The following is a 13,102-nucleotide window of genomic DNA, read 5'->3' as shown; positions in this document are numbered from 1 at the left end:
CACCAACCTCCGACCCAGCGGATGGGGTGTTTTGAATTAAAACCTCTACCAGGTCGAGCAGCCCCTGGGAGATGTCCGGGTCGCATTGGGTGAGCTCATTATCCTCGAGCTCGCCCGACCCAGACCCCAGGCCGCCCGACCCGGCGAGGGGTAACGGCACCGATAGAATGTCAATTTCCGCCGCGGGTTGTTCCGCGACCCCCCCCCCCACAGGCAGGGTCTCATCCCCATCCCCGGGAGGCACGCGCCGGACAGACACATCTGCCTCAGCCTCCCGAGGGACAGGCGACCCCTGCCGATCGCTGGTGATGACGACAGCTGGGGGGGTGGGTGCAGTACCCACGGCGGGCGACGACTCCCCCTGCTCGGAGGGACCTTCCTCCTCCCGGTCCTCCTCCTCTTCCCGGGGGTCGCGCCTTCTTTTTAGCACGGAGGGAGCGAGGGAGACCTCCATGTCTGCAGAGGCCTCCTCCTCAGCTCCCTCCAGCGGAGCAGGTTTGTCGGGTTCCTCGGGCCCGAGCCCGGCCGCAGGTATCGGCGTTTCCGCAACGGCGGTTGCGACCACAGGCTCGGGCATGAGGCCCCTCCCACTCACATCTGCCCCGATCAACTCCGCGAGGAGCGCGGGTGTAACGGGCTCAAGGGGCAAGGGCTGGCCCTCCACGGGGGGAGCTGCCCTAAGGTGTTTTGATTTTATCCGCACCTTCTTTCCAGCTGGATGCGCTCCCTCCCCCCCGCCGGAGGCCTTGGTGGCATCGGCCCCCGACGTCAACCGCGCATCAGATGTTCTCGACGCGCGGGCAGATGCGGGGGGAGGAGCGGCGGCGGCGCCAGCCTCGGCCGCACGAGATGATCCGGCGGCCTTGGAGGCGGGGCAGTTTTTCCTGATGTGCCCCACCTCCTTGCAGGCATGGCACCGCACACCGTCCGACGTCCAAAAGACGCGATAGGCGGTCCCCTCGTGGAGGACGTGGTGGATAAACAGCTGGCGCCGGAAGGAGAAGACGTAGCGAAGGCTGGCTTCCCGGAAGCCGAGCGGGATGGGTGTGATCCCCGACCTCACCTCCCCAAGTTGACGTAAATGGGGAAGGAGGAGCTCACCAGGAACATAGGGTGGGACGTTGGAAATGACGATCCTCTGCGCGGTTGCCTCGAGAGGATCCATCGGCAGGAAGGTCCCGCCCACGGTGAGCCCCTTGGCGACGGCCAGGGACACCGCTCGCTCCGACCCCAGGGAGAACACAGCCTTCCCATACATTTTTGAGGCCGCGACGATGGCTGAGGGGCCGACAACCCCAGCCATGGCTTTAACGCAGGCCTCAATGGTCATAGTTGGGTGAGTGTAGCTCTTCACCCCAAGCTTTTTTGTTATAAGTTTAAAGGGTGACGGGGCAGCAGAAGTAGCGGGAGCAGCTGTGGCTGTGGCTACCACTCCCACATAAGTTCTGGCTGGCCCCGCCACCGGCAAAGATGCAGTCGCCATTATGGGGTGTTTTTATAAGGGCTACACTCACCCCAAGTCACAGGCCTGAAAGTGTTAGTGGCCTCAGGTATTTTTTTTTGGTCCTCTATTGAGCAGAGGGAGCTGATTAGATTGAAGGCACACCTCTCCCCTTTGATTGAAATTGGGAGAGGGGCCTTCTCCCCTCTGCTCAATAGGCAATTAATAAAAAGAGATGAAATTGAGGTGCCTCAGAGAAATAGGCAGAGAGAGACAAAGAGAGAGAGAGAGGGGGCTGGGAAGGAGGGAGGCCGCAAGGGCAGGGTTGCCACTCAGGATGGTGGGTGGGTGGGTGTTGGCAGGGGTGCACTCTCCGATGGGAATTTAAAGTCTTTGAAGGTGGTCTTCTGGCAGGGGGAGAGGATGTCTTCACCTGGGAAAGCTGGAGATGCCCCAGGCTCAGTCCCACACCAGGTCTTAACGATGTAATTGGACTTCACCTAGGCAGCTCCAGCTGTCCCAGGTCAGGCAATTGAAGGGGTGCTTATTAGTGGTGTGTGTGGCCTAGTTTTTAACAAGAGCCACACACACACACAGACACCCCTTGATGATCTGGCCTTGTTTCTTCTTTTCTCCCCCCACCTGAAATACAAAGTCCTTGGGAGAGTGCACCAAATAACACCCACCTGAAAGATGATGTTGTTCTTCCCTCCTTCCAAACAGTTGGTGGTTGTTGGTTGTTTCTCTCCCCTCTCTCCCTCTCCTGAAGTGGAGGCCAATTTGGGGAGGCAGTAATGGAAAGGCCTCTCCCCTGGTTGGTGTTGTTGCTGGCCTCCCTTCTCCTTCTCCTCCTCTGTCCTCTCTCTCCAGGCACCTCAGTTGCTGTGATGATGGTGGAGGTGGAGGTGGAGGTGGTGGTGGTCTATCGATATCCTCCTCTTCCTGGTCAGGAGACCACCACTTTCCACTCTCCTGGTTTGGCTGCTCCTTCTCCTCCTGCTGACTGAGGCAGCTGCACAGCCAGAAATGCCGGAACAGAGGGTAACTTAAGACTGAAGTACAGAAGCCTGCTATGGCTTTATATACAGGGGTGGTCACTGCCAGTACTGCAGTATAGAATCAGTTCTTCTCTTAAAGGTACATACACAACAAGTTTCATTAGATATCAGCTGAGGACTAGGTAGGACAGATCATGTCTCATCCTTCCTGTACAACGCACTTATTGTACATCTCATCATTCTTGCTGCTTCTTCTATACTTGTAAAGTGACATTCATGTCAGAAATCATGGAGCAGTCTATGCCTTTTCAACCATATTTACAGCATAGAAAGGTTGTATGGAGGCCAAAGCCACAAGGAGATAAATAATGAATGGTTAAGGTAAACATATACTCTAAAAAACTCAGCTTTCAAATGTAACCTACTCTGTAGACCACTGAATAATATCTGTAGGCTGAGCTCTAATGCAGTCTTTAGTATACTGTTTCAGGATTTCAGGAAGTTGTGCTACAGGGCCAAATTTCTGCGAAGAAGGCATTCTTACCAGTCCTGTGGAAACATTGAATTAAAATTGTCCATGTCAATATAAGTATTTAGAACTACAGTATTCTTCCTATTTAAATAGCTGGACTTGAAAATAAGTAGTACATTCACAAACTGTTAGACCAATCCTGCAGTTGCTGTAGCTACTGGCTCAGTTGCCTCAGATGGAAACACCTCTTCAATAAAACAGTAATCAAAGAAATATCAAGCCAAATTTCATGCCCAAAATACATCATTAGCATTTTTTCCTGAGCTAATTTTGAAGCCTAGATATGGGCATTTAGCTGGTGTTATAATACCTGGATATCCTTTGATCTGGTTTCAACAAGCTGAGGCTGCACATAAAATTGAAAGTATATTTATACGTTACAATAGCAAGTTAAGAACACAGTAAATAACAGGGCCAATTCCTCAATTGGGAGGAGGAGGAGGGATGAAAAAGATTCTGTAGGGTCAGGTCATTTAAAATATTTAGCATATGCTTCTTGTCCATCTTGAGTCTTGCACAGGGAGTAGAGGAAGAGAGGACGACAGAATTGGCACATGCAGCTCTTACACGACTGTTGCTCTAAATTAAAGGGATGCAGATGCTTAAAGGTGAGTGATGTATACAACCTTTAGAAAGGCTGGTAAAAAAGTTTTAAAATAGTTTTCAGCCTTTCCACAAAGTCAATATGGGGGAGGGGAAAGTGGCAGGTTAAGAAAGTGAAAAATGTGGATGCACAAAATAGAATCTATGAGGAAGTGGCAGTTCAAACACAAACCCCATGTTTAATGGCTAGCAAAGTTAAATTTGCTGGTGCATGAGGTAGTTGCAATGAGCTTGGCCTGATTGGCACTTCAGGACACCCACACAAAGGGAACAGTGTACCATGCCTGGCAGGAGGTGGTGGCTAGATTGAATGCTGTCTACTGTACCTAAAAACATCTGCAGGAAAAGACAGCACGCTTTAAGGGATCTTGCAAGGTAAGATTTACGAATAGTACTATGTACAAGATAGATGGTACATTTCACAAAGCATTTGCTGCTTGCTAATGCCCTGCCTTCATACAATCTTACAGCTCTTTCATTGCATCTTCTGCATACCCAAACCTCAGCAGGGTCAACAGTCAAGATGCAAAATACAGTCAAAGCTTTGCCATACTCGTATCCCAAAGACTTCAAGTTGGCTACATAGCAGTAATCACTGAACTGTGGGAAATGCACTAATGTGGTAACTTTTGGCTTGCGTATCAAGGGAAACGTGATAAAAGTGCTGGTCAGACACCTTTTTCATGTTGCCAGCACAGTACTTGATATTGTAGTGCTTGGCGAGTTTGAGCCAAAGTGGACATAATTGCGGGTAGTGGTGGATTTGTAAACCACTGGCAGTGCTCTCACTAAATTGTAGGTTTGCAGCCAGTATTAGAAACATAGAAAAATAGGAGCAGGAGTAGGCCATTCGGCCCTTCGAGCCTCCTCCACCATTCAATATGATCATGGTTGATCCTCTATCTCTAGAAATTTATCTATTTCTTAAATATATTCAGTGACTTGGCCTCCACAGCCTTCTGTGGTAGAGAATTCCACAGGTTCACCACTCTCTGGGTGAAGAAATTCCTCCTCATCTCTGTCCTAAATGGCTTACTCCTTATCCTTAGACTGTGACCCCTGGTTCTGGACTCCTCGGCCATGGGGAACATTCTTCCTGCATCCAGTCTGTCTAGTCCTGTTAGAATTTTATAAGTTTCAATGAGATCCCCTCTCATTCTTCTAAACTCCAACGAGTATAAGCCCAATCGACCCAATCTCTCCTCATACGTCATTCCTGCCATCCCAGGTATCAGTCTGGTGAATCTTCGCTGCACTCCCTCCATGGCAAGAACATCCTTCCTCAGATAAGGCTACCAAAACTGCACACAATACTCAAGGTGTGGTCTCACCAAGACCCTGTACAACTGCAGCAAGACATCCTTGTTCTTGTAATCGAACCCTCTCGCTATGAAGGCCAACATACCACTTGCCTTCTTAACCGCCTGCTGCACCTGCATGCTGACCTTCAGCGACTAGTGCACAAGGACACCCAGGTCTCGTTGCACTTCCCCTTTTCCCAATCTATTGCCGTTCAGATAATAATCTGCCTTCCTGTTTTTGCCACCAAAGTAGATAACCTCGCATTTATCCACATTATACTGCATCTGCCATGCTTCTGCCCAATCACCCAACCTGTCCAAATCATACTGGAGTTTCTCAGCATCCTCCTCACAGCACACATGCCCACCCAGCTTTGTGTCATCTGCAAAGTTGGAGATATTACATCTAGTTCCCTTGTCTAGTTCATTTATATATATTGTGAATAGCTGGGGTCCTAGCACCGATCCCTGTGGTACCCCACTAGTCACTGCCTGCCACTCGGAAAAAGAGCCGTTTATTCCAACTCTTTGCTTTCTGCCTGCCAACCAGTTCTCTATCCAAGTCAATACCTTGCCCCCAATCCCATGTGCCTTAACTTTACAGGCTAATCTCTTATGCGGGACCTTATCAAAAGCCTTCTGAAAGTCCAAATACACCAGATCCACTGGTTCTCCCTTATCTATTCTACCAGTTACATCCTCAAAAATTCCAGTAGATTAGTCAAGCACGATTTACCTTTTGTAAATCCATGTTGACTTTGTCCGATCCTGTCACTGTTTTCCAAGTGCTCTGCTATTACATCTTTTATAATGGACTCTAGCATTTTCCCCACTACCGATGTCAGGCTTACCAGTCTATAATTCCCCGTTTTCTCTCTACCACCTTTTTTGAATAGTGGGGTAACATTAGCTACCCTCCAATCCATGGGAACTGTTCCAGAGTCTATCGAATTTTGGAAGATGACCAGCTATGCATCTACTATTTCTAGGCCCACTTCCTTAAGTACCCTAGGATGTAGATTATCAGGCCCTGGGGATTTATCGGCCTTCAATCCCGTCAATTTCCCTAACACCATTTCCCTACAAATACTGATTTATTTCAGTTCCCCCCTCTCATTAGAATCTATGTTCCCCGACATCTCTGGGAGGTTATTTGTGTCCTCCTTTGTGAAGACAGAACCAAAGTATGTATTTAATTGGTCTGACATTTCTTTGTTCCCCATTATAAATTCCCCTGATTCTGACTGCAAGGGACCTACGCTTGACTTCACCAATCTTTTTCTCTTCACATATCTATAAAAGCTTTTACAGTCAGTTTTTATGTTCCCTGCAAGCTTACTCTCACTCTATTTTCCCCCTCTTAATTAATCCCTTTGTCCTCCTTTGCTGAATCCTAAACTGCTCCCAGTCCTCAGGTTTACTGCTTTTTCTGGCCAATTTATATGTCTTCTCCTTGGATCTTATGCTATCCCTAATTTCCCTTGTTAGCCACGGTTGAGTCACCTTTTTTGTTTTATTTTTATGCCAAACAGGGATGAACAAATTCTATAGTTCATCCATGCGATCTTTGAATGTTTGCCATTGCCTATCCACCATCAACCCTTTGAGTAACATTCCCCAATCAATCCTACCCAACTCGCGCCTCATAGCATCGTAGTTTCCTTTATTTAAATTCAGGACCCTAGTCTCTGAGTCAACTACTTCACTCTCCATCTTAATGAAGAATTCTATCATATTATGATCGCTCCGACCCAAGGGGCCTCGCACAGCAAGATTGCTAATTAATCCTTTCTCATTACATAATACCCAGTCTAAGATGGCCTGATCTCTAGTTGGTTCCTCAACATATTGATCCAGGAAACCATCCCGTATACACTCCAGGAATTCCTCCTCCACAGTATTGTTACTAATTTGGTTAGCCCAATCTATATGTAGATTAAAGTCACCCATGATAACTGCAGTGCCCTTATTGCACACGTCTCTAATTTCCCATTTAATGCCATCCCCAACCTCCGCATTACTGTTTGGAGTTCTGTATACCGCTCCCACTAACGTTTTCTGCCCCTTAGTATTTCTCAGTTCTACCCATACAGATTCCACATCATCAGAGCTAATATCCTTCCTTTCAATTGTGTTAATCCCCTCTTTAACCAGCAATGCTACCCCACCTCCTTTTCCTTTTTGCCTGTCTTTCCTGAATATTGAATACCTCTGGATGTTGAGTTCCCAGCCTTGGTCACCCTGGAGCCATGTTTCCGTAATTCCAATCATATCATATCCGTTTACCTCTATTTGCGCAGCTAATTCATCCACCTTATTACAATGCTCCTTGCATTAAGACACAAGGCCTTCAGGCTTGTTTTTTTAACACTCTTACACCTTTTAGAATTATTATTTACTGTGGCCATGTTTGATTTAAACCCTTGATTTCTCTGACTGCCAGCTTTGTTTTTCTCCTTCCTTTCTTTTGCTACTATCCTTGTTTCCCTTTCCTCTGTCTCCCTGCTCAGGTTCCCAACCCCCTGCCATTTTAGTTTAAACCCTCCCCCAGTGCACTAGCAAACACTCCCCCTAGGACATCGGTCCCAGTCCTGCCCAAGTGCAAAGTGTTACCTCAGCAAGGTGTCCGCATATTACTTGGAACCCTTCATTCACTTTGGCAAATTGTTCAACATGCTTCACAACTTCAATCTGCATTGTGAAGTCTGCCATCTGCAAATGTCTGGCCTTTCAGCCCCATCCTAACCTTTGTATTTCCTTTAGGTCCTTTGCAGCAGCAAGAGCTTCCTGAGAAAGACACTTCAGAGGAGGACAATCCTCTTGAGTATGCTTTGTCACGTGCACCATCTTCAATAGAACTGAAGATGGTGCACATAGTGGGTGGGTGAGGGTGTATAACTGGTGGCAGGTGTGATACCACCCAATTTGCGTCCACTCCCAAGTTGAATTTCACCCATGGTTGCCAAGAAATTGGGACGTTTCCAAGAAATTGGAGGTTACCATCCCATTCAGGTTTTCAAAACACTGAATAGTTTATTTGCAAGCAAAGATTCACGGTGGTAACATTATCCCAAGACATTTAGACAGCATATCCTGGTAAAAGGAGACTGGTAAACGGCAACAGATCTCAAAGATGCCTGCTTTCACATCACCATTTGGTGATTATCATAAGTATCTCAGGTCCAATTTTTATGGTCACAGCTGCAAGGATGCAGTTTTTTCTGGAATGTCTGTACTTAGACAACTGGCTCATGACAGCTTTTTGCTGAAAAACCACTGGGACATCCATCCGAGCTGCTTACCACATTCCTGGAGCTTAATCTCATCATTAATTACGTGAAGTTTCATCCAGAACCAAAAGAGGATGTGAAATTCATGTTTTCAACTGCACTCGGATGAGTCTTCTTATCCCAGATTCATCTACAGACCTTCAAAAATGTTGTGATGAGGCTCAGGGATCACAATAGAATGCAACCTTTGTGCTTTCAGTCAGAGGGCAAGATCCATCTTTGTTACTCCTAGTGCTGTGATTTCTACAATCAAATCTATTCTGCCTGACCTCTACTCTAGTTCTAAGGTGGTGGTGCCAAAAGCACAATGTTTTGGAAGCTTTGCTGCAGCCAGTATCTCTTGAAATGGTGTTGGCTGGCTCCCCGTCAGGATGAGGTGGCCATTTTGGAATGTGATCAGGGCAGTCTGACACTGTGACTACCTGGCATATCAACAAGCTTGAATCATGAGCAATGCATTTAGTCCTATACACTTTCTAATGCAAGTGAGTGGAGACTATCTGAGAAGGGTTCTGTATGCCAAGAAACAGTGCAGAACCCACTCTCAGTTCATCTGTGAAGGTGTGATGTTACTTGCCCATTGGTGTCTGAACAATGGAGTTGCACCCTCACCATAACATCTGGCTAGGGTGGACAACATGACAGTTCATGACCTCAGTAACTCATCAATCCACCCTCAGAGGTAGTCCAGAACATATTCTGAAGTTGTAGTTACTCAACGATTGACCTCTTTATGTCATCAAACATCCACCAGCCCCCTTGCTTCTGCCCATGAAAGAAGAATCACCATATTCTGAATGATTTTCCTTTCTTGGAAACAAATATTTCTGTATGTATTTCACCTATTTCCACAAATACCAGGTATATTACAGAAAATCAAAACAGAGGGAGAAAAGTGATTCTAGTAGCTCTTTATCGTCCTTAAATATTGCAGTCATTACATTTCCTTCCACTGAACTGTGATCACGTTATTACGTAGGAGAGATCTCTCTCAACAATCTGGTCAGATCCTCCATCTGGACCCAGCCAGTTTCTGTTTGATGACCTAGTGGCTGAGAAGACAGGTACTAGACCCAGGCATAACACCAGCAGTTGTGGGTGTATTATGAGCTTACAGAAGGTTGTCTGTCAATCAGATGACCAATCAAACACAGATATTTAATCTGATGTGGAAAACGTTTGTACAGTGGAACATTACCCTTTCTCTTTCTCTTGTGTACCACTTAGTCAAATGCATGCAGCATCTTGTTAACCTATGGTTGAAACCAAACTCCATTTGTATTAAAATAGCTGCTATATCAGTCTTTCATAATCCTTTTGTATCAGAAGTTAATGGGAGAACATCCTTGTGCTTCAAAGTTTTTGAAAGACGGCTTGGAAATTGGATCAAGTGAGAACACCCAAATGCAGAACTAGGACCTCAGTTTGGTCATGGACTAGTTGATGTCTTTCCTTTTCAACCTCCTAAAACTTGCCATGTTGATTCTGGTATCAGTATGTAATGTTAGTGAGATCCACACATTGGTTAAAGTGCTTTCAGACAGTCCAATTGGTATTTATAATATAGTTTCTTGATCTACAAATGTGGCCCTCTTATTAGCCATTAAACCTATTTTTTTTCTCTTTTTAAATGCTTCATTATGTCCTTTCCTGCCACCCCCCCCCAATGCACACCTGTTCCCTATTATCTCTTTTTGTTCCTGAATGACTGTTCCCCACTGTCTTCTCAAATATGTGTTGCCTACTGTCTTTTAAATCCTCAATCCTTTTTTTAACAATACTCACAATTCCACTTAATTGGCCCCAAACCCATAACAAAACCTTACTAACCAAATAACGCAACCCAACAAACCACAGTGTCTGATCTACAGTAATGAATGCTACACCACATGAATTATTTGTAAAAGAATATGGGGCTAAAATTCAGCTTTGGTGGGGATGTTAAATGGGGAGTTGTGGATCAGTCGTTGTTATACGTGCTGTTACATCGTTATATTATTACATCGTTAAATGGAACTACTTTGGTTAGTGTATTTATATTTCTATGCGGCACACTGTGAAAGGCAGTGGCAGTGCAAGGTCGGACATCTTGTATCACTCCGCACCATGTGGCAGCAACATCATAAAAGCAAAAATACAACTGAGTGAAGGTCGTAAACTAAATGAGTTAAAAGTGTCTGTATTACATAGTAATAAGAACACAAGGAGACACAACATGGTGGCAGCGGTATAAGTGAGTACAACTTGTGCCATACGAACTACGAATAAGACGAAAAGTGAATATATGAGCTGATCGTGAGTGGCGGTGTCTGTGGTGATTGAGTGTGAATCGTACGGGCAACTAAGATGGCGGCTGCCGCTGCACTGACTGCGCAAATGCAACCCCTCATGAACTGGGAAGCTGACGATATAGTGGAGGCATTCCACAAGTTCAAACAGAAATGTGACCTTACATTCTAAAGCTTCCTGAAGGGTACTGCCAACGAAGAAAGGTTAGTTACATTCTGTTGTGGACAGGAGAAAAAGGTCTAGATTTGTATAATAGCTGGAGTTTGACTGAAGAGGAAAAGGAAAACCCTGCGACAATCTTTGAGAAATTCAGCAATCATCTAGAGCCTAAATCCAATCACCGTATACACAGATACAAATTCCAGAGTCTAAGACAGGAACCCGGTGAAACAGCTGACAATTTCCTAACAAGGCTGAGAAATGAAGCCAGCAAGTGTAAATTTAAGGAAATGGAGGAAAGGCTTGTGGACCAGCTGATATGGGGGTCAGCGCATGTAGAGGTACAAAAAGCCCTGATCGGGAAAGAAAAGCTTGAAATAACAGAGGCTATAGATACTGCGAGAGCTCATGAAGCCATGAAGCAACAAATGAGAACGCTGATTTCTCAAACGGCTGACATGCGGACGGCTTCTGAGACGGACAACAGAGTGGATACAGTGAGAGAAAAGTACAACACACAAAGACATGCACATGACAATGGGAGAAACATGTGCAGAAACTGTGGAAGACCGCATGATTATACAGACAGGAGGAAATGTCCAGCATATGGAACAAGCTGCAATGCATGTAGCAAACTAAATCACTGGGAAAAGAGGTGTAGAATGAAGAAAGAAGGAACATACATCAAAAACAAAGGCGGACAGCAGAACCAGAGAAAGAAACACAATATCCATGCCATGGATGAACAGGATGATGATGATTATGGTCATGACAATACACTAAACATCGAAACCATAAAGGTACAGCTTCATGAGATATCCAGAGCGGAAAATACTCCAAAGAGAGAATTGCACACCATCATCCAAATCGAAAAGAGGATCAAAGGTCAGCCCATAACCATCAACTTAAAGTTGAAGCTGGACACAGGGGCCCAGAGCAACATTCTCCCATTGAGACTGTACCAGCAGATCTTTCCCGAAAGCTTGAGAGAAGATGGCTACCCGAAAAAGGGTTGTTTAAAGGCAAGTAATGTCACGCTGACAGCATACGGGGGGAGTGAGATTAAACAACTCAGAACAACCTTCATCAAAGGGACACATAAAAGAAAGAACATCAACTGCACGTTCGGTGTCACCGACACTGAGGGGCCAGTGATCCTGGGATTAAACAGCTGCGAGAAGTTGAGATTGATCTCAGTGAATCACGAGCTGATGGAAACGTCACTGAGGATAGACAGCAACACCCCGCTGGAGAATCGGCCACAAATCAAGAGTAAAAAAGACTTGACAGACATGTATCCGGAATGTTTCGATGATACAGTGGGATGTTTCGGAGATTTCCAATACCACATCACCATCGATCCAGAGGTAAAGCCCGTTATCCATGCTCCACGAAAAGTACCCATCAAGCTGAAGACAAAGCTTGACAGAGAGCTAAAGGAGATGGAAGAAAAGGGAGTGATCGTAAAGGTCACTGAACCCACAGACTGGGTAAACTCAATTGTGGTACGAGAAAAACTAAACGGGCGTCTCAGAATATGTTTGGACCCCAAAGATCTAAACCAGGCGATAAAGAGGGACCACTATCCCACCCCAACGCTAGAGGAGATTACGCCATCACTGGCAGGAGCCAAGGTTTTCTCAAAACTAGATGCCAGAAATGGATATTGGAACGTGAAGTTGGATGAGGAATCAACAACATTCAACACACCATTTGGGCGTTACAAATTCCTGCGGCTACCATTCGGGTTAAAGGTCAGTCAAGATATCTTTCAACAGAAAGTAGACGAGACATACAGAGGCTGTGGAGGAGCTATAGGAATAGCTGATGATATTCAGATCTATGGAGCAGATGAAAGAGACCATGATATGCACCTACATGAGGCCATGGAGCATACCAGGAAGGCTGGCATCAAGTTAAATGCTGATAAGTGCATAGTTAAAGTAAAGGAATGCCAATTCTTCGGTATGATTTACACACCAGAGGAGTCAAGCCAAGTCCTGAGAAGATTGCGGCGATTGCTGAAATGAAACCACCCAAAGATAAGAAAGAGCTGAGGAGTTACCTCGGCTTGGTCCAATACATGAGTTCTTTCATCCCAAACATGTCGGAACATACAACAAATCTCAGAGAGCTAATGAAAGAAGACGCCAAATACCAATGGTCTGAATCACATGAAAGGAATTTCAAACAACTTAAAGAATTGTTGTGCAAAGAAACAAGTCTGTCATATTATGACAGAAGAAAACCAGTCACTCTACAAGTAGACGCTTCTACCAGAGGACTAGGGGCAGCTCTTGTGCAGGAAGGAAAGCCAATAGCTTTCGCATCAAAGGCCTCGACGTCAGCCGAGACGAGATACGCCAACATAGAAAGAGAACTATTAGCAGTAGTGTATGGATGCGAGAAACTCCATACATACCTGTATGGAAGGCAGTTTACAATAGAGAGTGACCATCGTCCACTAGAACAGAGCTACAAGAAGAACC

At 45.7% G+C, this 13,102-nt stretch overlaps 1 protein-coding gene across 2 annotated transcripts in view; it reads right to left on the bottom strand.

Moving 5' to 3' along the window:
• Positions 1 to 13,102, bottom strand: part of LOC147120404 (ropporin-1-like) — an 88,101-nt gene that overhangs the window by 67,615 nt on the left and 7,384 nt on the right. For both annotated transcript variants that reach the window (XM_085986288.1, XM_085986289.1), the window contains exon 2: positions 2,865 to 2,988. In XM_085986288.1, coding sequence (XP_085842414.1) covers positions 2,865 to 2,977 — 113 coding nt within the window. In that variant the 5' untranslated portion in view covers positions 2,978 to 2,988. The remainder of the gene's footprint in view (positions 1 to 2,864; positions 2,989 to 13,102) is intronic.

Source organism: Somniosus microcephalus, chromosome 4 (assembly GCF_052327205.1).
Source record: "Somniosus microcephalus isolate GS21.2 chromosome 4, FLI_Smic_1.0, whole genome shotgun sequence".
Lineage (NCBI taxonomy): Eukaryota > Metazoa > Chordata > Chondrichthyes > Squaliformes > Somniosidae > Somniosus > Somniosus microcephalus.
The sequence above is the reverse complement of the archived record's forward strand: the minus strand, read 5'-3'. Positions and strand labels throughout refer to the sequence as shown.